Raw genomic sequence first — 26,359 nt, forward strand, 5'->3', positions numbered from 1 at the left:
CATCCCCTAAGTATTCACTGATGTGACCTTCTGCTTTCTTTGTGTTTACTTTCTCATGCCATCCGAGAGCCCTTTCATAAACCAAACAGGACTCTACATTGTGTGGGATTGCGTGTCCCTGTACGTAGAGGAATTGGAGGAACGTTGTCTTCTTAAATAAGTGGTGAGAGTAACTTGACAAGAAACCACATGAAGCAGACTGTGAAATCCTGACGTGATACTAGTAGAGCAGAAAATGGGTAATTATGACAAGCTGTACACTGGATCTGAGCTAGAAACTCAACTTTATTTGTAGTTCGTTTGGGTCCTAATAATGGCAAAGTGTTCTGTTTGACAGCTCGGGGGACCTAGGGGCAGGTGCTAATCTCCCTGAGCCAAAGCACACTCATTCATAAAACGGAAATATGAGTTCCTACTTACTTCAGGGTGAAGCATGAAGAGCCTGTGTACTCATGCGTGTGCAGTCACTGAAGCACCCCTACCAGCCCCAGGACCCACCTGGAAGGAGTGCTGAAGAGTGCAGCTGAGCCAGGGTCCAAGGTGCCCCCGGTCTCAGCTTGATTCCAAGCATTGGACCCCACAGGCACCCATCTCCACCCTCTCCTCTCCTGGTCACTGGACCCTGCAGTGTCAGAAATGCGATGTGCACGAGAAGCCAGGCAGTGTAATCGTGGCTTCCTACAAGTAACTTTCCACGGCTGTGGACAGGAGAGAAATGAAGGGCCATGGTGATGAAAGACCTAAGGCAAGGGGCCAGGAGTCTGAAGGACCACTGCAGAGCCTCATTGTCCTGTGGACAATGCCAGAGATGAGATGTGAATGCCTCAATTATCGTTTATACTTCCGACTTTCTTTTGTTCCGCTCCTGAGAGAGACTTCAAGTCTGTTAAGAGTTACAAAAGCGGAAGGGTGTTTATATTCAGTAGGTCCTTCAATGTTGCTCTGATGGCTTTTGTTTTCCAGCAGATGAGCTCCACTGGAATTTAATTTTGTGAGTTTTAGATTTGGCAAAAGAAGTAGCAAGTCCCGATACGGTGCCGAAGAAACACATTACCAAAGGCCCACGAGTTAAGAAACGGAAAAAGCATTTCATAAGGAGGGAAGAAAGGCAAGCGCATGAGTTTTGGGTATCTTTTTAGGACAGATGTCTGCAGCAGAGATGACTAACCGATGTTTTTTTGTAACTAAGGGAGCAAAACAAGACAATCTCAGCAGGAACCTTTGAGATCAGACATGGCTTTCTCCCTGCGAGATGTCACCCCATTCTGATGACTTCAACTCGGCACATGATTCCTGTGCCTGTCGTTAAAATTGAAGCTGGGGCTTCTCCCTGGTGAGGTCTGTGTGTTTTTTATTAAGCTCTACAGCCAGCCCGACATCGAGCGCTCCGAAGAAGCACAGTGCATGTTATTTTCTAATGCTAAATTTAATCAGCAGTTTAGATAAACAGCCCTTTGTACAACTGCTTTCTCCTCTAAATTTTCCAGTCATCTCTCAGTCAACTCGACTTGAAACAGTGGAATCTTTGAGTACATCTTTCTTTGTATCCATAGTGATTCCTCATCCTCACATCTAATTAGGTACCAATTGCTGCAGATGATCTCTGGGCCACCTTTTTGCCCAGGTGTCTTCTGTAGGATTACCTGTTGGGGACCACCGCTCGGCCTGCAATCTTCTTGATTTTCAAACCCGAACCTCTTTGGTGCTTCCCCTGTCGGTGTGTTTCTGTTCTTACGCTGCTCGGAGTTTACTTTCACTTCCTCTGCCCCCAAGCCTTCAGCACCCGTCCTCCTCGTTTAAACCAAACGTACACGTTCTCGGTGGTTTACCTATATGGATCCTATATATTATGGGGCAACTGGCTTTGGTCCTGTGTTGAGCACGTCATCTGTTGTTTTCCTTAAAATCTGGGTAAGTTCTCCAAGTTCCTGCTCGGAGCACTCAGAGCCCTGCAGAGCTGTGCAGTGTCCCAGAGTGCTGCTCGAGACTTTCTCGCTGGCTCGCACACATCCCCAGGCAGTACCAAACGAGTCAGCGCACGATAAGAGCTGGGGTGTTAATTTTACACCAGGAGATGTTTAAGAAGAAGGACAACATCACCAACAAGCTGCTGTTAACAAGCCATGTTCCTTCTACACAGGAATCGGTGTGGGGCTTATGTCAGAGTCGGAGAGAAGCCCTATTTAAGAATCGTGTGTCTACCAATTAGCAATTATTTTTAGGTCTCGTTTGCACTTGGAGCATCTTTCACTGTACATGGAACGCGTTTCTTTGATTATGAAGTGTACCTTAACATGCATTCTCCGCTATATTTGTTGTTTTCCATGTTAACCCTGGCTTCAGAACCAGGCAGGGTAGGCACCATGGATCCTCACCAGTCTTAATTATCTTATAAGCAATGAGTGGGTCCACACAGCACATTTATTATTGACTTTTCATCCAATTCGCTTTGTTTTGGAAAGCTAAGGGAGCTTACAGATGATTTTATTTAACAAATTGCTAAACCACAAGTGTTCAATAGTGGCTACCTCAGGGGTGTGGGGAGCTGGGGACCAACTGAGATAGAACTTGCATCTGCGCTAACCTGAGGGAAGATGATTGGTGTAGAGAAAGGCAGTCCCCCACCTCACCCTAAGAGTTTCAGCCTCGATTTTGTTGTGCAAAGTAGACAAAAGGCTCAGCAGAGCTCAGGGAGGTTTTGTGTTTCTCCCTGGTTGGGGGCACGCATTTGAAAGGGATCGGTGAGTCAGATGTAATGTGGGCTCTGTTTGAACCATCCAATCTGTGTTTTGCTGACTGGCTTGAGTTCTAAAAAGCTGCACAGGCATTTCCGTCCTCTAGAAAGAACTTTATCCGTGTTTTCATTTTGACACCCCTGTTACAACTTGTTCACTAAGCAGAAGGAATTATGGGAAGGAGAAACTAGAAGGCATGTTTTTATTAACCAGGTACAGGTATCTGCCTGGAGAAATTAAAGGGCCCGCAGGAGTTGTATGTTTCTGTGTCAGGTCAGAAAACACCGTGCTAATGGTGATTTAGTTACTCTGGAAAGTAAGTGGCATATAATGAAAAAGACTCAGGGACGAAGTGACATGTTTCATATTTTAAATAAGGAGTGCAGCGATTACATGAATTTCTGTTATCCGAACGAAAGCCTTCTGTGCATATTCCTTTTACAGGAGAGGGAGCTGGTTTAGAAGAAGTTGCTGTCAAGAAATGCTCTTTCTCTTGACTTCCTGAGAGATGCAAGCTTAGAGTTGTAGGCATTTCAACCAAGGGACAAATTTTTCAATGTACCTTTTGATACTTTTCAGCAAACGACATCTACCCCTTTATTTACGTAGTACATAGTCCTTGATCACCGCACACAAATTAAAATTGAATAGACCAGATGATATTATATGACAGCATTTTTACTTTGATGCTATTTAATTAAGGAGCCCTGGTATCACAGTGGGCTGAGCGTTGGGCTGCAGACGGAAAATTCTGTGGTTCAGATCCTCTGGCTGCTCTTCAGGAGAAGAATGAGGCTGGGCCTGCTCCCGCAGAGATTTAGTCTCAGCAACTCGCTAACAGGCTGGCTCTGCACAGGAACCAACTGAATGACAGTGAATTTTGGGTGATGTTGACTCGAAGTCACCTTGTAAGTCTGGAAAAGAAAACGAATCTTATTAATTTTGTACAAATTGGCTAAATATAATTACTTTGCAAATGCCAAGAAAAACAATGAATATATTCAATAGGACTCTTTATTTTAGAGTCTAAACTGTAATCCCTAAAAGAATGATCAAATTTGGTGCGTGCCTCTAAAATAGGCTGACTTTGAACCAAGAAAAAGAATTCTCATTAAAAATTAAAGCTTTCAGTAGAATGTATAGATGTATAAGCTTTGGGGGAAGAAAAAAGAATATAGTATAACCCCTTCATTACAAATACAGAACTTATTCCATTGGAAATGTTTAAAAGAAAAATTACTCACATCACAGTTAAGGAGAACCTTTTCTGTCATAACTTAAACCTGACGGAGACTCATTCTGGTTGTCTTGCCGTTGGTCTCGGTATGCCGTTGGTCTCGGAATGCGGTATGTCTTCCATTTATCTTTCCTGAAGAGCTTTTATCCCATCAAAATTGCCAACTTCAGAAAAAACATGGATTGTAGTCTTAGTTGTCCCAGATCCATCATTTCATTATCCAAAGCTCCTATTTCATATTCCAAACTATAAACAACTGCAAAGAGCTAGTTGAAAGGGATGTATTCTGGGAAAGTTTTACATTTCTCATTGCACTGTTTTTCAAGGAGATGAGAAGCAGAACTTGAAACATGCAGCACGGGTAGTGTCCTTGATCTTCAAAGATTTATACTCATTGTGACACCTTAGTGCTGAAATGACTGAAACCTATTTCATGCAAAGAAGGTGACTGGTCCAAACTAAGAAGAGTTGTGTTTCAAATTAAATTGCCTGAATTCCTCTTGCTTTCTTGTGATGACACATAAATGCTAAGGGAAAAACCTTGCACCTAGATAATGTATTACAATTCATTAATGTCATTGTACCTTTTCTTGAAAGGAAGAGTGACAATTGAATCTTCCCTATGCTTTTGATCATTTTAGCTATTGCTTCCCTTTCATCTCGAAGTACCTAGATGGTGATACTTAGTTTTCTTTTAAAATTAGAGAAAAAAGTACATGTAAGATGATTGTTTCTCATGGGGTGGAGGAGCTGCTGTAGGTTTTTTCTTAAAGTCTTCTCAACATTAACACACAAAACCAAACAAACAGGACTTTGAATCACATCCTTCAGTGGTGACGTTTATTCACGGACTTGTTAGAATGCGTAATAATTTTCATGTAGAAATTATTTCTCTAAGGAATACTGATGGTCACTGATGAGCCTCTCTCTCACACGTTTTCCCTCATACTCACTGCCATGAGTCTCTACCAACTCATAACGACCCCTGTGGGTTTCCATGACTGGAGCGCTCTATGGGACTGAGAGTTGCCCAGTCGTTCTCATGCAGAGCTGCTGGTGGGCTTGAACTGCTGACCATGAGTATTGCAGCCCAGCACTTAACCACTGCACCACCATGGCTCAAAACCCAAAGGTATTTAGGGAAGTATACTGGTCTCAGAAGGATTTGGAACCACAAGTAGTACTGAGTTTACTGGTGTCCAGTCCAGTGTTTTCAATATTGTTATATGAAATCGGTACTATATATATATTTAAATCAGCTTATGAAAGCAGTTTCTTCCAATGTAATGCAGTGTTCATTAGTTCAACTTAGTTGATCAAATGGGTATAAAATGAAAGTGGTTTATTGAAGATGAATTGTAAAATACCTGAGTTTAGACTTGTCTTTTATACAGTTTTTTTTTCATTAGTAGCTCTTAGCATTTATTCATAATTCATCTCATTAGAAAGTGAAGTTATTTGCACTGTACTGTAAATTAAAGTGCATTTTTACTGCCCCTGTTGGTTATATTATAATTTATACAAAGTCTGACTATTATGTTATGAATTTGACTTTTCGGCGTGACTTGCAGAATCAATCCCATGTATTTATAATCACATCCTGCATATTATTTCATGCATTAAAAATAATAGCTTCTGAGTTTAAGGTGTGCCACTGAACGTCTTCCTCGATCATAGGGTGAAGTGATGGCCTTGGGCAAAGATGGAGTGTTAAGTAATTTGTATACAAACCACAATAGCATTTAACAGTTATTCCTACCAGATAGGCATGCTAGATGCACACATGTATACACAGCCCCTTAATTTACTGAACCAATTAATGTGCATCAATAATAAAATCTCTAGCCTGTCCTTGGTTGTCATTTCTTATTAAAACAGCGCTCTTCCCAGTAAAAGCCTGTGGTGGTGTTGTCATTAGGTGCAATGGAGTATTGAGTCCATGAGAATCTCAATTGGAGCCTTCAGTCCATAAAATGCCCTCCTCCACAAAGATACATGTGTCGTTAAAACAACTTGCCCAACAAATTTGCTTAAAGACAGTGATCCATGAGTACTCCTTAGTTTCAGAGGCAGTGAGTCAGGAGGCAGCGTGCTGCTGGGACAGAGGCAGTACCGAAGCCTCCCAACACAGGTGGGTGCCGAGCTTCCATGGCCTGCTCGCGCTGGAACTTCCACTTTTCACCTGCTTTGGGAATCTTCCCCATCCTACTAGCTCAGAAGCTGCCTCCTATATCGATTTCAGGGACGTTCTTCCACCTCCTCTTCAGCATCACTGCCAATGGCTTGGATTGCGTTCAGCCTACTGAATTCTGCATCACTTTAGAACACGTTTTCAGTGGTCTTTTCTTCTAAAGTTAGACTCCACCAGACATCCTACCCCATTCATCTCTCCAGTTACCTTAAATCCCATTGTCTTTGGGTCCAGGCAGTTTAACATTAAACGGAGCTGTTGTTGACCTTGAATTGAAGAGTGCCTCCTAAGATACCTTCCAGAAGGTATCAAGGCCATCCTGTCATGGAGACCACACAGCTGACAGTCAGCAACCTTTGTTTTCCTACCTGTAAAGGTGAGAAGCAGTTGTTAAAAGCAAAACAAGATCCAAATGAGATTGTTGTAGATGCCAGCCCTGTGTACAGCAGAACCAAACACTACTCTGACCTTTGTCTTCCTCACCATTGTTAGGTTTGAGGCCATTGAAGCTGCTGTATCGGTCCATCATCTTTGTCCACCGACCTCACCTAGCATGATGTCCTTCTCCAGGGGCAGTCTCTCCTGATAGCATGTCCAAAGTACGTGCTGCGAAGTTCTGCCATCTTTGGTTCTGAGGGTCTCCTTCGAAGGGCCGTACTTCTTTTTTTTTAAAACATTTTATTAGGGGCTCATACAACTCTTATCACAATCCATACACACATCAATAGTGTAAAGCACATCTGTACATTCATTGCCCTCATCATTTTCAAAGCATTTGCTCTCCACTTAAGCCCTTTGCATCAGGGCCTCTTTTTCCCCCTCCCTCCCTCCCCTCTCTCCCCTCCCTCATGAGCCCTTGATAATTTATAAATTATTATTTTGTCATCTCTTGCCTTGTCCGACATCTCCCTTCACCCCCTTTTCTGTTGGCCATCCCCCCAGGGAGTAGGTTACATGTAGATCCTGGTAATTGGTTCCCTCTTTCCAACCCACTCTCGCTCTACCCTCCCAGTATCACCACTCACACCCCTGGTCCTGTAGGGATCATCCACCCTGGATTCCCTGTGCCTCCAGCTCCTATCTGCACCAGTGTACATCCTCTGGTCTAGCCTGACTTGCAAGGTAGAATTCAGATCATGATAGTTGGGGGGAAGGGAGGGGCAGGGGAGGAATCTCTTAGGAACTAGAGGAAAGTAGTATTTTTCATCGGTGCTACATCACACGCTGACTGATTTATCTCCTCCCGTAGACACCTCTGCAAGTGGATCTCCAGTAGGGCCGTACTTCTAAGATAGAGCTATAGTTCTGGCAGTTCGCAGTGCTGTCCTCCTCATTTGTTGCCCAGCATTCATATGCATGTGAAAACACCAAAGGAGAAAGTGCATCACAAACCTTGTAAACTCTGAACTCCTGACATGCAAACTATGGGTACTGAGAGTAACATGATCCGCATCCTGTATTGTATAGACTAGCACTATAGTGTTGTATAGAAAGATAGATGATTCACACACATATACAAAGCAAGTAAGTTATTAACTGTGGGATCCAAGGAAATGCATGCAGCCTCTATACTTGTTTCCCCAGGACATGAGTCATCCTATAGGAGTGCACTGAAGCAGGCTTATCCATGCTGGCCGGGGTGCTGAGCCTCCAAGGGTGCTCACACTTTTTCTTACTGGTGCTGAGTCTCAGGACACTTAGTATGTGTATGAGTGAATTCCGTCTCAGCGCCAGACTCTTGTTGTTTGCCTTCTATCGATGTACGAGGAGCCAGCTGGAAATGGACTAAACTTCCTTTACATTTTCAAATCCTAGTATTGTCTGAGAGACAACTGTGTGGTTCTGAGTTACAGCACACCCTCTTACGGACGCTGCTCTGCGCTGTCCCAGCTATAGCTGCGCGCTAAGCGTTAGAGACCAAAGCAAAAGTCGAAATGCTTTGTTTTCGGCCTCTGCATTTGCTTTAGTTAGATGGAATTGGCCTATTATGCTGTAACCCACTCTATGCATTTTATGATTCGTATCTTTCATTTCTAGTCAATCCAGCTAATGAATAAAAAGAGGGTCTCGTGTTCCTTTTATGCATTATCTAGTTGGATTGCATAAAGGTCAACTCTGATCATCCACTGAATGCCAATGTCACATAAAGAAGAGAAAGGAATGAAGTTAGAAAGATTAGGGAAACTGTAACTTTTACTATAAAGCTTATAAAAAGTTATAAGTGAGCATAATTTTCCTTTACCTGGACAGATGATTTAATCTTCTGCCTGGTTTTCTAGTTTTTCTAGTTTTATGGGTTTCTTTCATTGTCTCCTCCTGTTCACTTGCTGTGCGCTATTTCAGATAGACAGACAAGGACGTGTGGCAGGAGTCACTTTGGAGGAATGACAGGCAAACAAGCGTGTGTTGCGGTAGCCTGGTGACCTAGGAGAAAAGGAATGAAGGATGAGCTAGAAGGCCAAGGTCATCTAGGGCCTTGTATGATATGTTATGGGTTATGGTATAGGGACCCTTGGGAAAGTTTCAAGCATGAATTGATTGCATTTCTTAAAACGTCAGTGGTGCCCTGAAAAGTGGACCTGGGAGTCCAGGTGGAGGCTGTGGCCCTCACTCAAGCCAGGGAGTGAGCAGAGATAAGGCAATATCGGTGGAAAGAATAAGAACTGGGCATATTAGTGGCATATTTTGAATGTAGAACTGACAGAACCTGCAAAGAGATGACATTTGAAATAAGAGAGGAGTCCAGCACAGCCCCTACGCTTGTAGTACAAGCATTGGGGTGAAGGGTGGAATCATTTATTTGAATGAATTTTGGTGTGGAGAGTTTGGCCCTTGGGCACTGGTTCAGTTTGAGTGCCTACTACATATCCAAGTGGAGATGCCAAGCAGAGGCAGGAGTCTGGGCCTCAGGGGGAAAGGTCAAGGTTTGGACGTACATAGTTGTGGTTCGTCTTTGCAGGGTGGTTTTTAAAACCTTGGGGCTGCTGGAAATTCCCCGTGAAGAGAGTGAGAGAACGTGGAAGTCCGAGCCTACACGCTGCAGAATGGCATGGGGTGGAGGGTTGGACGGGGTGGAAGCAGAGACTGTGCTGTGAAATCAATTTATTCGGAGTGCACTGGGTTTGCATGGCTGATCTTGTCCGCATCAGACTTGGTGACATGAATCGATGTAGGGTGTTGACGCTGATCGTGGGTGAGGTTTTGTTTTCGTTTCACTCGCAATCTACCCGTGCATAAACTCAGCCTCAGCCTGAGTCTCACTCTACTCCTTGACTTCAGGTGACTCTCCCAGCAGCTGCGCTCTGCTTCTTGTCCCCTGGACTCTGGACCCTACAGGAGCTGCAGTTCCAGTTGGCACTGCTTCTTCCAGAAGCTAGTTGATAATGGGTTGGTTTCTGGTTCACGGAGATGGTTATCTTGTTGGGTGACTCGGTTTTGTCTTTGAAAACAAAACAAAAGAGACCTTTTATCTTATCACTGTACTTGAAGTAAGGGGGTACATCAACATATGAACCTGCTCCGCTCTCTGCCGTGCCACCCAGACGTCTCCTCCGAACCTCATGATCCTATCCTTCCGTAAAAGCAAAGTCTTGCTCTAAACCTGAAAGGGAAAATTCACATTTAATAAGTTTATCCCTGAAGGTGGCTTCTGGGTTTGTCATTGTCCTACTTGTTCTTCATTTCTCCGATTCTGGAAATCACACCTGTACCATCAGTTTCTGGAACTCTTTTGTTAAGCTATTGCCCTGAAATGTTGGCATTGCTGGGGTATTTGAGTAAAAGGATAGAGTTCACATTAGTCTGCTTATTGCATCTACTTATCAGGAAAGGACAAAGATATTGTCTTAGCCTAACTGAATTTATTGTAGCTAATACAAACAGATTAGGAAATGTTCAATTGGAAGTTAATGATATATGCCCAGGATACGTGCTTTGAGGTCATTTTGGCTAATGTAATGAAAAACCCTTTAATACATGCTTGTGTATTTCCACAAAATTAAATTAAACATACACAATCTTTGTTTGTATAAAACTTAAAGCTGTCTTGACCCCCTGCCAGTCTACTGACCAGTTGGAAGAGGCTCTGGTGGCATTTCAGGAAGGGTGAGTGATGGGTTAATGCTCTTCGAGCAGTCCTGCACCTAAGGTGTTTTCCAGGTAAATCACGAGTGGCGTGTACGCAAGATGTCCATAAAGTACATGGCAATTCATCCCATCCCGTTGGCTGTAATTAATGAGGCTGGTGAAGTCAAAGGGTGATCATTTCTCCGAGAGGAAATGTCAACCCATTAACAAGGACAAGGGGTATTATTGTCACTTGGATCAGCAGATTTTTGCCCAGCCGTTTACATCCCCGAGTCGGTCCGTCCGCAGTGGTGGATGTTCCTTTTGGACTCTTGCAGAGAGGAGCGCTGCTGCTGAGGAGGGTCCTTTTGGTTAGTTCCTCTCTTCCTCCATAAATGCCGTCAACATTTTTCAATGCCTGCAGCTCTAGATACTGCAATAAAAATTAAGTAAGCATTAAATATAAATTTCTAAATACAGGTAACTTATGTTTATGGAATATTCCGCAACGTAGACATTTGCACACATACACGTAAAAATCAAGTAACTCTATTCCTGTTGGGTTAATACAGCGTTAAAAAATAGCCCTTTGCAATTGTGTGCCCTAGGTGACTGACTTTTTCGTTGTCACTGTATCAGTTAGGCCAGAATGAACTGTGACCAAGAAGGACTGTCTACATGCTCCCTCAGCGGCGTTTCAGGATAAAGAGTTGGAGAGTAGTGAATTGAGATCGTAAAAAGGTGGACTGGGAGGCTGTGGGCGTCCCACCCCCACCCCATGCTGTACGGCGATGTTCCCCAACTACTAACACTTTAATTGAATTTATATTGGGGTTTGTCCTTTGCTTTCCTTGTTTGAGTTTCAGTGGCAACTTAGGCACATGATGTAAGTGCTTGCATACTTTATCACTGCCTTTGTGAGGGACACAGTGACTGACAAGGTTTTATGCATTCTTAGTGCACTTAGCCTTGTTAAGTGTAGGCACCTAGAAGACATTGTGTGCATGCTATTGTAGGCTTCCATATTGCTTTTCTTAAAGTGTTATATCTCACTTTGCTTAGAATGTCCAAATTTGTTATTTATTCAAATCCCACTGGATAGTTGCAAAGTTTGTTGTTGTTGTTGTTTCCCCAGTGACCAGTGAGCTAATGCATCTTTGGGGAGAGTCGGCAGTTAAAATCGGTAATTCGCCTTTTCAGACCATGGCTTGTGCATTGTTATGGAAGACTTTTAGAGGCTGCTTTTTACATCTAATTTTTATTGATCTGTGTATGACCCTCGGGCATATACTTTTTTTCTCCTAATTTCCAATAAGCAAGTCATTGTTGAAAATAAAAAGTTGGTAAGTGCATTCTAACCCTTCCCTATCAGACAGTTTTCAATTCAGTATTTGAATGGACGATGAATTAGCAGGTGGGATTACTGAAGGCTAACTTGCTTTATGAGCATTGATATTCCACATGTCTGTCTTTGGGCTACAGTTTTGTGGAAGTTGTAAATCCCTTTCAGTCCTTGGGTGCCTGTGTCTCCCTCACTGTCCACTGCGATGCAACCTTCACTCTGCCTTTTCCCCAGCACATGTTGAGACCCATGTGGAAACTGATTTGGGGTCCATTAGCTCACTTTCATTTTTGATTTTGTATTTTTCCTGGCAATCCTGTTCCCAGCAAAGCTTATGATGAAAGATTTTCGTTCCTTAAAAATTAACAAAACTCTGTTACAAAAAAATTAGAAATTGGGATCTCTTCGTAATTGACTTAAGTTGCCCGAAACAGAAGCTAACCCAAGTTGCATCAAATTTCATCAACTAATAACCGCGCAGCTGGGGAAGGGGCTGTCGCAGAACCTGTGCTCTGTCAGAGTAATTTAATTAGAGGGAGGGATGGTTGAGTGTAATTTGCTAATGGGCACATGCTGCAAAAGAAGAGGAAGAATTCTTCCTGAACACTGATGGTCTTATATAGATTTAGCCGCATCCTGTCAAGAGAAAGTGTTTTCATTGAATTCCGTGGTCCAGATGCCTCTAGGACGAGCATCAATGAGGTAAAGAACAGCTTGGGTTTTTTTAAATTATTAAAGTCCATCCAAGGGAGAGCGCAATAACTTTAGTGCCTTTCCAATAATTTAATGTATGAAAGTGTGTGCATCCCACTATTGGACCATTGAACATTTAAATTTCATAATTTTGATGTCAGAATCATTCATCCCAATTACTGCTTTCTCTCTCTCTCTCTCTCTCAGTCTATATTTTCTTTCTAATGTCCTATCAAAGAAGACCATCAGAGTTCTGTTTTCCTGCCCTGGGTTTTAGCAGGTGTTAGCCAGCTGTTACGGGACTCTCCCTGGGATGGAAAGAAAATGCTGTCTTGGCTTATACCCTTCATAACTTTTTAGGGAGCATTATAATAAGACTATTTTTTGATAAGGAAAGGTCAGTGCTTTGGGGACTAAATTCCGGTTTTTAAAAAGTTAAGTGACAATTGTTTGATTGCCATCCATTTCATGATTGTTACCTGACTGAAAGGACTTTACTCCATACCATTTGAGACCTCCTGAGACACGATGTGTTACGATAGGGTCACTATGGCTGCTAGGCTTCTGTACTCAGCACAAGAAATCCGCATTGTTCCTTCAGGGAAAGCCTCCAATGTGGGTGCGGGCGACTCTCAGGGCAGCTGTCCCCCATGGGACATGGTGGCTCACTCTCTGGGAAGCTTCCACTATGTTGCCCCTAATGGTCATTGCAAGGAAGGAGGGCATGATCGTGTCTGTGTGTCTGTGGGGCAGTACTGTGTGTCACTTCAACATCCAGATATGCTAGGGTCGAACACAAGCCACAAGGCCATGCTGAATGTCAAGGGAGATAAGAAGTGATATATTTCTGGAGAAGGAAACTGACAGTGTTGGTGAACATTATGACCAACTACCTTTGGCTGAACATTTCAAAGCATGACAGGATGCATCAGTATGTCTCCAGCAGAAAGAAACAAATGGGACTACTGGTGTGCTACACAGAGAGAATAGAGCTAACATTTCTTATAATGATAAAACCATGAAGGCATGTTTATAATCAAACTTAAATAAATAAATTGACAACAGTTAGGATTATAATTAAATATATAGTTTTATGACTTCCTTGAACAACTTCTTGAAATTGGAAGTTTTTATTATTTTTATTTTGTTGAGTGACCTCAACAAAATATCCCAAATCTCTGAGGTAGAGAGCTATTTGGAGAGATAGCTCCTTCGTAGCATCTCTTTAAATGTGTTCTCTAACTAAGAATTCATTGATGAAGCCAGCACTTACCTGATTTTACCATTGAGTCACCCTAGTTAATTTGTCACCATTTTAATATCAATGTGTTTATCCTGAAGAAAACTTTTACCACAAATATTGGGTGATTTTATCATTCTCTCAATTTTATTTGATAGTATTTTTTACTACTTAATTCTGAGATGGATGCTACATGTACGTTTAATCATTTTCTTGTTTTGTTTGGCATCAGCAAGTACTCCCAGTGTAAGTAATTCATATTTAAAATGGCAGACCTGTTGCCTTCAAGTAGATGGCAGCACATAGCGACCCTGGAGACTAGAGAGCACTGTTCCATATGGTTTCCCAATCAGAAATTTTTTTTTGATAAATCATTTTATCAGGGACTCTTACAGCTCTTATAACAATCAACAATTGTACCAAGCACATTTCCTTGTGGAAGCAGGCTGGTGGGTTTGAATAGCCAACCTTTAGATCAGCAGCCAAACTCATAATCACTGTGCTCCTAGGGAGAGCGTTTACAATGTGTGTTGGAGGCAAGAGGGGCATGGATGCGAAATTCAAGCCCTTCAACTGGGAACCAATGAAGCAAAAGCCAAAGAAAAAGTGACTTTCGCACAATATGTAAGAACAGGCATTGATAGCATGTCCCACATAATAGCAACAGCACTAATCAAAATTATTAAATTTTAAAATATAATTGTGTATCAGTGACTTTAAGGCATTAATAAATAGTGCTAGTTAATAGCACTAGTTCCAGTCATTGGAAAATGCTGGAACTCGCTTTAAAATGACAAAACAAGCTGCTGTGGATTACATATTCAAGGGAGCAAATGAATACTTAAAAACAAATTAAGATGTGAAGCTAGCAGTCCATGAGGCTGATGCTCTGCCTCAATGGCATGAATATATAAAGGCTTTAATGTTAGATAGATTTAGTCTATGTGAGTTTTACTCTCATACATGCTCTTGGAAATAAACATTTGTGCATAAATGCTAATATATTAATATCATGAAAACACGAATCTAAATAAACAACTCCAGTTGAATACGACAATAGGTTAGAACACCACTCTGCTGATAAGACACCAAAGGACACATTTAAAAAAATCATTTTTTCCAAGCATTCATTAGTTAATAGAAAAACTGATCTTGATGTGGGTCCAAATGTTGCTCATTGTATAGTTGTTGGAGGAGAGTTATCTGCTTGAACAAAGAACTCACCTCACTGACGTTTGGGAGCACCTGAATGAACATAATTGAGAACAGCAGAGGCCATGTTAAATATATATATATGTATATATACATATAATATATTACACATGTAATATATATGTAATATATATTACACATACTCATGAGTTTATGGATTTGCAGCAAAATATCCAACTTTGGAAAAGGATAAAAATGATTCACTTTTGGATTTTTATAAGTATTATATTTTAAATCCCAGAGAAAAATTACTGAGACTACCAGAGCAGTAGCTGTCTATGCTTGAGGTAGAGCTTCTTAATTGGTATATGTAGTAGAAATCAATGTAGAAATTGCATGTGTTTTCATAAGGGGCTCCCACATTGAATTCACCAACGTAAGAAAAGGGGGTGCCATGGAATTTGGTAAATTATCCCGCCACTTATAGGCCCCTGGTGCTGCTGTTTCAGGCACCCGCTTGTTACAGTGCCCTCTTATAGTTATTTCAAAATATGATGCTGTGTCTTCCCCATGCAAAATTGCAAACCATATATGAGTATTTGTAAATTTCCTATGTTTTATGTAATGATGTTAGCTGCTAGTGCGGCTAATATGTAAGATCTGTGGGCTCTTGCTAACACTTTATAAGGATTTTATGGTTTTATGGGTAACATTAATATGAGGTGTTGCTTTAAGGTTTAAAAAGTACTTTAAAATAATTATCTCCATTAATGTTTAATTTTGTATTTATCATGTTAACAAAATTCTGTGTACTTAGAGCACAGTAGTTACCTATTTTGTGCCTGAAGTATGTAGTAGCTCAAATAATGAATTTCTTATTTAATCTTCTGATGTCTGTAGCAATTAACATTCAATCGTGTATAGTTCTTTTACATTTCAGCAATCCAGTATGTAAAGTTTGTTCTTTTCTTTTTCAATTTCTCTAAAAATATATTTTAATGAAATTCTGCATCCTCTACTTTGGGTTATCTGAGCCTATACAGAAAATGAAAGCTTTGATAAAGGAAGGTTATTAGAAAAAAATTCAAGTACCCTTCTTTTACTTAAAAAAAAGAATTTCACCTCTCTTATGTATTGCTGATAAAATGTTATGATTTCATAAAAGCAACTCAGTGTCTGCACACATCAGTTACTTATGTAAAAGATTGGTTAAATGCTATTACCCAGTGTCTGACAATACCAGCTGGAGACATTTCACTTGAACTTATGTTTGAGAAAGACAACATATTGAACATTTTCCATTTTTTCTGATATCTGATAATACGTAACAAACCAGATCATCACCTGTTTAGATCTTAATGACATTAAGACTTACTAAAACTATTTAATGCTTTGAAAACCAAAGATTGAAATGTTGCTCTTTACATGACTCAAAAGTTTCCATATGTACACTCCACAGAGAAAATAGTTGAGTAATAACAACAAAAATGGTTGATTTCAGGTGAACTATATACCTCCTCTTAAGAGAGCCAAATATTCAGGATGTTTAATGTATTTATCTTTCAAGCTCAATTTAAAATTTAATCGTGCAATCAATTAAATAATTCAATCATGTCCCTTTGTGCCCTCTTGAGTTCTCTAGTGGAGTAGAATCAGGGAGGTGTGCCTGAGTGTGGGGAGTGTGTGCGTGTGTCCTCACACAGGGATTCATTTTATACTTGTGGGGCCTGCGATTATGGAGGTCAAGTGTTAGGCAGAGGACTTCTGCCAGTTTATACCTCAAGGTTCGTAGCTCAGGCAGCAAGAGAGTGCAGGATCCAAAGAGCGTGTGGAGTTGGGACTCGGCCCGAATATCTGGCAGATCATGTATATTCCGGAGGTAGATCAGACCCTCGGTGAAACTCCCTTTCAAATGATTGGCTGATCCGTGGACCACATCATGGAAGGATGGCATCATGGAAAGCCACTGCATTGGGTTGCATCCATTTCATTGCATTTTGGAACAATCCTCTGGCCAAACCACTGAGAATCAGCCTCACCAACTTGACATGTAAAATTAACTGTGTCCCCGGGGGCATCTCTTCCTTTCCAATGGCTCCTGACAGCTCTCCTGCTCACATTTCACCAGTTATTTTTGTACCTTGCATTCCTGCGGTAGCCCTCTTGAAAGCCTTTCTGAAGAGATGTAAATCATAAGGAGCATTGATAAATTATGAACAGGCATTAATGCTGCATGAGGGTCGTTGGTGATTTCGTGTAAGAAGCTTGCTTTCTACCCAGGAGACCCACGTCCAGAGCTGGGCCATCGGACCTCGTATGCAGCAACCACCCATTTGTAAGTGGAGGCTTCTGTGTTCCTATGAGGATTCCCCAGAAGCCAGTGAAAATCCCAGATTAAGACAGACTAGGATGAACGTCTGGTTAGCTACTTCCAAAAGCCAGTCAGTGTGGTCCCTGTGGATGATAATGGTAGGATCTCAAACAACTGTGGTGGTGGCATAAGGCACAGCTGGATTCCCTGGCATTGGGCAAGGAGTTGCCAAGAGTTAGCGAGCCAGCTGACCCGCACCAATTGTAAGTCTCGATGACAGAAGTTTTTCCTACTTTTTCTCATTGACTTCTAACTTTTCGTGTGCAGGGGAAAAATTCCTCCTGAACAAGTTTCAGAGTTTATTATTAGGGAAGAGGTGGCCCTAGGACATAGACGCATCTTATGAAGCTTGAGAAAACATTCTTTGCTGCTGCTAAGTCTGGGGAGGAGAACAATAGGTGATAAACCTTAGCCATGATTTATAAATGCAATTCACACTTTACTCATTGAAATGATTAATCTTTTTAATTTTTTGTGATTTTAAAATTGTAAGCATAATTAAGATCGATGAATTAAGTAGCTGTGCTAGGTACTACTTACTATGCATAAATTGCTCAGGAGAGTAAGTTCCAATATTACTTCAAAGAGAATGTTTTGCACTTGGCAGAAGAATTCTTTTTCGTTCGTGTTAATTCAGCTGGTTGAGCCCACAAAAAGAATTGTGTCCTCACGACACACAAAATCCAGGAGTGGGAATGGTGATGCCGGAAGGGGAGGGGGAAGACAGAGAGAGGAAGGGAGGAAGGGGGAACCAATCGCAATGATCGATACCTCACCATACACCCCTCTACAGGAGGAAGAACAACAGAATACAGGGGAAGGGAGACCGGTCAGTGTGAGAGATGAAAATAATAACAATGTGCAATATATCAGGGGGTTATGAGGGGGGAGAGGGGATTATGAGGGGGTAGGGGGGAGGGGGAGGCAAAAAAAAGAGCTGGTACCAAGGGCTCAATAGAAAGTAAATGTCTAGAAGAGAATGAGGGCAACATAGGTACAAACCTGCCTGATTCAATTGATGTGTGGATTGAGGTAAGAGTTGTACAAGCCCCCAATAAAATGATTTTTTAAAGGATTGTCTAAAATGAAACATTTCTTTAAATTTGGAAAAGACTGAAGATTTCACATATTTTAATATTAGAACAATTGAAAATTGGTTTTTAAGAACCCAGGAAAAATTAATAGCAGGCATATTAAACCAAGTCATATTCTTAATAGATTAGGACCAAGTGGAAGAGGGGTAGAAAACTGAAGAGATCCACTTCCGTAAAGAGTGACAATCTCAATCTCAAAACCCACAGAGGCAGTTCTACCCTGTCCTGTAGGGTCCCTATGAGCCAGAATCAACTCGATGGCAGTGAACTCTGGAACTCGATACACCAGAATGTTTAATGAAGAAGGCATTATAAGTAGAAGCAAAATGGGAACATGAATGGCCCAAACCCACTGCCATCAAGGCAAGACTGAGCATGGCAACTCTGTAGGTTATAACAGCACTGGGTCTCAGGGTTTCCAGGATTGGAAATCTGTACGGAAGAAGGCTACCCCATCGTTTTTTTTCCTGCAGGAAAGCTGGTGGGTTCAGATCACTGGCTTTTGGGTTGGCAGCGTAGTGCTTTAACTACTGCAGAACGAGGGCTCACGAATACGTGTGCAGTAAGCAGGAGAAATGTAGAAATAAATACAGTTAAAACGTTTGCAGACATCTTCTATGAGAGGCTAGCATATCGCCAAGATCGTCCAGTGGACCTTTGGGTGCCCTAAACCTTGGCTCGGCTCATGGGCTGTAGTGTGGGGATTAGCAGGACAGTCCAGCTGAAGTGCGGGCCACTGTGAGAGGAACATGGAGAACTCTGTGTGGCTGGACAGAGAGTCTTAAGAAAAGACACCACGTGGACCAAACATTAAGAGAGCATCTAAGCTACAGTATTGTGTTCTTGCACAATATGACTGGATAATAAGGAGGGAGGAGAAAAGCACAATAGGAGCTTCCATTTGGCAGTGGGTACCTGACGACCCGCAAAAGGAGCAAGACCAGGATGGAGACAGGTGCAGTAACCCAGGTGGCGATCAACGGATGCTAAAATAGTAGAGTGGCAAAGCTTAACAGAAATATACAAAAGCGTATATTCACTTTTCTGATCCAGATTATGTTTGGTATCATAAAATATATATTTTATGATACGAAAAAAGGGTACTTTTATACAAAAAGAATACTTAACGGCTTTTATTTTGGGTTTCCAGGGGATTAGAAACATTTTTGCTTTCTGTTTTGCTGTCTTTATTTAATAAAGATGAAAAGTAGTTAATAGCGTTCTGTAGAAAAGGTTCAGTTTTCCTCTGCCACACAGCGTGGTACATAGGTGGGGTAATTAAGATCCTAGCCTCCATGAGCTTCTTCAATCCCAAAGATAAATAGTTTGGTTTAATGGACTCTGGCTTAAGAAATAACTTTGGCTTGCATTTTGAAATGTTAGAAATACGAAGAATGTCATGTGGAATCTTGTGCCCTTATGATTTCTATGAAGGATCTGATGTTTACTAGAGGAAATCAGAGGGAACGAGTCCTGGTGGCCCAGTGGTGAAGCGCTCGCTGCCAAGACCTGGTCATCTGGGGCACTAAGGATTGCAGCCTGGGAAGTCCTGTCAGGTGGCTGTGATCCAGGGCTACGGGTTGACTTTAAAGTGGAAATGGAAATGCAGTTTACTTGGCCATGGTCCTGGATGAGTCAGTGAAAGTATGCCTTCACTAAATTAATGGAAGCAGAAGAACTAATCCATAGGGGCTATAGTGAATTCTTAAAACTTTTTATTTCGATCCTTGAGAAATGCAAGAGGTATATGTAATTCTGTTTTGCAACATGCACTTAAATTTTGCATTCCAAAATGTATCTTTTGTAATTGTGGTCATCATTCCAGATCCTTACTGGAAGGAGAAATCGTGTCTTTTATATGGTCTCCTTAAATGCTATGTCCATAAAACTTTTCTTCAAAACTAATGATGAAGGATTCCAAAGTGTCAAAGAATAAGCTTAAATCTCTTAATATTGAAGAAGCTTATTGAAGAAATAGAATAATATAGATCATATTGCAGTTAATGAGATTTACAAAACAGCACTCCAGTGAGAGGAGTTTTTCATGGGATTTAAGCACAGAAAATTTTAGAAACTTCCAAGGAAATTTTCTGATTGGTTGCTATTTACAAAAATTATCACCAGATTATTTTGAGATAGCATAAGCATTATTTTGTTCATTGTAAAGCTTGAGTTAATCATCTTTTTAAAACTCTGTGGGTATTTTGGGACCCGCTTCAGTAAATACTCTTTCCGAGGCCATGTTGTGAGAGAAAGAAAAGGGAGGGAAGGGAGCCTGCTTCTAGGTACCAGCTTTCGAGAGTCAGCTCAGAGTTAACAAAAACAGAGTCTGGCTTGCATCCTGAGCCAGGAGCCTGTCTGTCAAGCACATAGATCTTAAGGACTCTTTCAGAAAAGGAACTCACTGCATATCGAACTTGTAGGACAAGGCAGAACTGCTTCTGTGGGCTTCTAAGACTGTAAATCTTTATGGAAGTAGAAAGCGTCAACTTTCTCTCAGGGTGGCTTCACACTGCCTGACCCTTCCCCCATCCTGACACCAGAAACCTCTCGGGATGTATGTGTCCCACATAATTTTATCAAAATCCACATTACCTGGAAATAAGTTTTTTCTTGATTTCAACATGTCTGTCATTGCAGAAGACATGATTTTGACAAAAATTCAAAACAGAAGATACAATTCAGTCATGAAATAGTTAAGAAAATGTGACTTTAACAACAAAACCTAGAAACTAAGCCATTGCATCCAAGGTAGAGATAATTAACACAGAAAATTTCTTTCTTCTTTTGCAAGAATAAAATAGTTTTATTGAAATTTCATTGATGTACATTTCAAAATATCTAAACGATTCTGCTTTCTAGACTCGTAAGCTCATGAGAACTACATATTGCAAATTAGTCACAAATTCCCATATGTCTTGTAATTCTAGAGTCGGCACTTGATATGAATGAGTGTTATTCTTTCTTTAAGCATTTATTTTAAAATCATGTATTGAGATTATGTGCCAGAATCTGCAGCATATATACAAATAACTAAGAAAAAGGGCCCTTCACTACCCCTCACATTTTCAAGCATGGCATGACAAAGGTGGTAGCAGATTATTGTGTGAAGACTGAACTCAAATTTGTTTTTTCCTACCTTCATTGATTTTGGTGGGAGGCCTATAGGACACGTAGGTGTTTGTCAGAAAGAGGAACCGATATCAGGGAAAGGTGTTATGCTTAGAGGCCAGCAAGCTGGTTCCTGCTTGCTCAGATCCTGGGGACAACAGTCCCGCACCATCCTCCTAACTGTTGCTGTGGCAGAGTCCATTGTGCCAGCCCCTGTGTGGATGCCCATCTCCTAGATGGCCGTCCTTGTTTTCATCGACCTGCTGCCCATACAACGTTACCTGGACAGTGAAAGGTGTAAGAGTGAAATGCAGGTGTCAGATGCCCAGTACCTGGGAGCATCCAAGAGGAGAGGGAAAGCTTTGGAGTAGGAGATGTGGGAGAACACCCCAAGATACAGTCTAGAGCCCTGTAATATGAGAGTTCCGTAACAATATACAGTCAATCCTCCAGTATCTCATGTGATTCGTTTTGTTGTTTTTTTTTCTTTTTCATTTTGCCTTTCGTTGTTCGTTGGTATTGAGTCTTGGTGACCTGAGGTATAACAGAAAGAGCTCATGTCTAGTTTGTACTGTCTTAATGATCATTGGTATCCTTGTATCCATTTGTGTGGAAATTGTGTTAATCTATCTCATTTAGGACTTCTCTTGTTTCCTCTGACCTCTACTTAACCAACCTTGGGTTCTATTTCTGACATTAGTCTTTCCTATTGATGGGTCCACAGGAAGCCTGACCCTTCAAGTTTCTTAGGCACACTCTGAAGGCCTTCTGAGACTAATTTGTTGATGATGTTTTCTCAGCTGAACTGATAAACACCATAATTTATGGAGAAGAAATGCAGTCTTTTAACTTATAGGGATGTATGCTTACATGCTGTTTTTCCTTTGTAGTCTAAGTAGACTCATGTATGTGTGATCTTTTACAGTGAAATTTAGCAACTGCAATGGGAAAAGGAAAGTACAGTATGTCAGCAGCGAACCGGCAGATTTTCAAGTGGATGAAGATGGCATGGTATATGCAGTAAGAAGCTTTCCACTCACCTCTGAGCAAGCCAAGTTCCTGATCTATGCCCAAGACAAAGAAACCCAAGAGAAGTGGCAAGTGGCAGTGAAATTAAGCCTCAGACCAACCGTGTCTGAGGAGTCAGTGAAGGTATGATGTCCAGTATTTGGAGCTGATATTATTCAATTTGAACTGAATATGTACCATGCTTGACATTGCATTAATGTCTAATAGACATTTAAATTTTTATAAACTTCAGTCACTTTAATTCTATTTTTTTAACTTTTTAATCATATAAGACCCTTAACCCAAACATATTTAAAGTAATGATAGATATACTTAGTCAAACATTGTTTTTGAAATATTTTTCCTTTGAGTTTTATAACTCAATCTAAATTAGAAGTAATTGTTTCTTTGTTTTAGATACCTCTATGCTTTGCAAGTTGTTACATTTAACCACAATGTAAACAATTCTTTGTAAGATGTCATCCGTCAAACATATTGCACAGGAGGTACAGATTTACAGTAGTAAAAGGAAAGCATTTCTGGCAAGGACTATTGGTTTTTGTCTTGTCCTTTAGTAATCAAATTGGGGAATATGATTTATTTATATTACCACCGTGACTTTTAGGAATGATATACTCCCTCTGGTGGAAGCTACAATGAGCCAAGATAAAATAGACAGGCCTATTTCAAACCGAGTACAGCTGTACTTAATTCATCAAACATTTATTGAGCATTTATTTTGCATATATCTCTATATTTGGAGTCTTCAATAAAATTCAATAACTGCTCTGTAGTAAAATTTAGTATTATTTTCTTAATACCCTACTTCTTTGACTTAATTCATGGTTTTATGTGCTGTGATTGTTCCATTCTGTGTATTGATTATACCAAGTGATGCAAATATACATTCATTGATGCTTAACATCTGTGTGGTTATGCAACTATCAAATGTGAATAAATATTTCAGAGGAAAATATTTTATTTCTTTTCCTGTATCAATATTGGGTTTCACTAGGTGAGCTTTAATTTGTGAGTATATGAGCTGTCGAGGGCATCAGGCAGCTAATACAGAGTGAGAAACTAGCAACGCATGGAGTTTTTGTTGTGGATTTGCTTATATCAGCAAACGAGCTTGGCTGTTTGCACTGAAGCAGTAAGGTCTAATAGCTAAAATGTCCACAGACAGAGAGAGAACCAGAGGAAAATGTTGACATCCAGCAGAGATTAATACCCAGTGTGCAAAGTGGGCCATCTATAGCATCCATCATGGCTGACATAGGTTTAGAATAATTACAGCATTAATTCTGTGGGATTTAATAGGGTCATAAATATTTGAGACATTCCCTACCAGTATGTATTATACTTCCCTTGGAATTCAAATTATATTTTAACACATCCAGATCTGAATTTAATGTACAGTAGCACATTACCTGGACTGTGGCTTACACTAATGAGGAATGTATGAAAGGGTGCTGTTAAATTTTGTTCCGTATTAACTACTAGCTAAGATGGTTTATAGAAACTGCAAATAGTTTACACAGCTGAGCTACACAATAAATTATTTAGAATTCAATTTTTCAATAAATAGCCACACTCACATATTTTATGACCATTTTCTTCTATTGTATCTATTGTATTATAGGGATACAAAAGGGAGCTCCCGACTTGTTTTCTGGTCCGCACTGAGCTGATTGCTACACAATTAGATATCCCTTAATATTGATGTATGGTCAGACAATGTCCCTCCGAGTCCTCAGAAATGTCCTGTTGTATTTTAATGCAAAGGGGTCACACGGAATCGAAGAGATCTTATTCCCCAGACAGTCCTCGAAGCACAATGGCCACCTACAAAGGCAGAAGCGAGACTGGGTCATCCCGCCAATCAACTTGCCGGAGAACTCCAGAGGACCCTTTCCTCAAGAGCTTGTCAGGGTAGGGGCCGCCACTTTCATTGTTGCCGTGCCACATGGACAATGTGTGTTAGACATTTTGCTCTCTACTTTTATTCAAAATTCATTTTCGTGCAGGTGGGATTTAGAAAGGGCCGGAGAAAGCTTTCTTCCCTCGCTTCATTTTCTGTTGGGTTTATTTGTAAGTGTAGCGCTCCTTAAGCCCTGTGTGCCAGCATTTCCCAAAGTGGTTGATATCACCCACCTGCTGGGAGGTGCTTCAATAAAGGATGGGGTTGGGGTGGGAATTGGGATTTGTGGGGAGCGGGGGAAATGCAGGCTCCCAAAGCAGATGCCTATACTTTATCCTGCTTTATCCTGGACTGTAGGTTTTAGTACAAAATTTTTCATTGCTAGTGAGGTGCTGAGTTAGTTTTTCCTGCAAAGAGGCTGGTAGGCCAAATAAGCTAAAGACTGGATGATGCTAAAGAGTGTTTGGTGTTTGAATGCACAGCCCTGACTCCAACGTGCTCATGCACATCTGTACCAGACCCACACCGACCATTCCAGTCCCAGGTTTCCTGTGGGAGAGCCCACTCCATGATGATTTCTGTTCTCTGCCTAGAGCTTTTGGCAGAAAAAAAAGGGGGGGGGGGATCTGCTAAAAAAAAATAATTAAAGGGTCTGCTAAAAAGGCCAGCACCAAGCTTATGTGAGTTTTTAAAAGAAGACCAAAAAATGACCTCTGATACTATTAACAGAATCCCTGGGGCAGTGCAAAAACAGATTTTCTAACCTGAGAGGGAAAGTATGTCAGTTACTTCAGATGCATACCATCAGATGCAGAGGAATACCAGACAGATAGTTTAGCATTGGTAGGGGAATTAACCATAACTTATTTATCACCAAGATCACTAAGGCAAAACTATTGTATTATTTTGTTGTTGAAATGCCAATGTTTATCTGTGCATAATTTAGTATTCCACCACTTGGATCCAGAAAGCTCTACTTTTCAGATCAATCACATATTGAAATAAATCACTTATATTCTGTTCTAACACGCATGGTTCTTAATGATGAATTACATAACTCCCTAACAAACATTTTCTTTAAAAATTTTTCTGCATTAATAGAGAGTGAGAGAGAGAAAGGATTTTTGTCAACTTGAAAGAAATAAACTGAATTCTGTCAATGAATGAAGTGTGTTTATCTAATCCATAAAGATCTGTCATCACCTCCCAAGCAGTGTTGCTAAAGCAGTTCTGAACCCTAGCGTCTGCTAGGAGCGTTCATTTGTACACTTAATTTATAGAGTAGCATTGTATTTGGAGGAGAATAAAATGAGCCTGCTTGGGTATCACTTTAGGAAGCATAGAAATACACATTAAGATCGGCTCTCATATGGTTTTCTATGAATGAAACATTTTGGGTTGCCAGTGGCACCTGTGCATTTTATGGAAAGTTCCGGTCACCTTGCATAATGTTAGTACAAGACCACAGCAGAACTCTGACTTCCAGGTTCAAGTTCTACAATAGTTAGATACCCTCTTCCTGTCATGACTTGAGTGAAAGATAAGCCCTCCCTCTTCTGCATTAAACTGGATATCTGCTAGTGGGCTAAATATTCTAACCTAGAAAGGGCCTCGGTCGAATTCCGTGCTTTTTTTAAAAAGTGAAGTTGCTTTATTTTGAGTTTTTGCACTGCCTACTGAGTGTCCTTTTAGATGTTAATACTACCATAGTCTTTCTGGTCGTAAGTGACATCTCCTTTTGAAACTTATCGCCAAAAAGCAAAGGTGAGGAGCAGGTACTGGTGAGCTTTTCAGTGGTTTGCCTATGTTCTGGGAAGAGATGGGGTAAGTTTCTAACAGGGAAAGGGCATGAGATGTGGTATGCCCAGTTTCTAATAATTTAGCCTCTGCTGCTTTCAAGCGATTGTCTTCTTGATCCTCAGATCAGGTCGGATCGAGATAAAAACCTTTCGCTGCGGTACAGCGTGACTGGGCCAGGAGCTGACCAACCCCCGACAGGGATCTTCATCATCAACCCCATCTCAGGGCAGCTGTCAGTGACCAAACCTCTGGATCGGGAGCTGATAGCCCGGTTTCATGTAAGATTTCAATCAGCTCTTAATTATATGCATAGTCTTCTAAATGTGTGCAGGATAGAAGATAGATTTTAGCCCTTTCTATTTTATTTTAATAACTTGATGGCTGTTAGGCATTTGAATG

At 40.9% G+C, this 26,359-nt stretch overlaps 1 protein-coding gene across 1 annotated transcript in view; it reads left to right on the forward strand.

Moving 5' to 3' along the window:
• The window catches only part of CDH2 (cadherin 2), a 256,551-nt gene that overhangs the window by 156,565 nt on the left and 73,627 nt on the right, over nt 1–26,359 (forward strand). The window contains exons 3-5 of the mRNA XM_075533054.1: nt 22,157–22,383; nt 24,025–24,171; nt 26,083–26,238. Coding sequence (XP_075389169.1) covers nt 22,157–22,383; nt 24,025–24,171; nt 26,083–26,238 — 530 coding nt within the window. The remainder of the gene's footprint in view (nt 1–22,156; nt 22,384–24,024; nt 24,172–26,082; nt 26,239–26,359) is intronic.

Source organism: Tenrec ecaudatus, chromosome 15 (assembly GCF_050624435.1).
Source record: "Tenrec ecaudatus isolate mTenEca1 chromosome 15, mTenEca1.hap1, whole genome shotgun sequence".
NCBI classification, from domain to species: domain Eukaryota; kingdom Metazoa; phylum Chordata; class Mammalia; order Afrosoricida; family Tenrecidae; genus Tenrec; species Tenrec ecaudatus.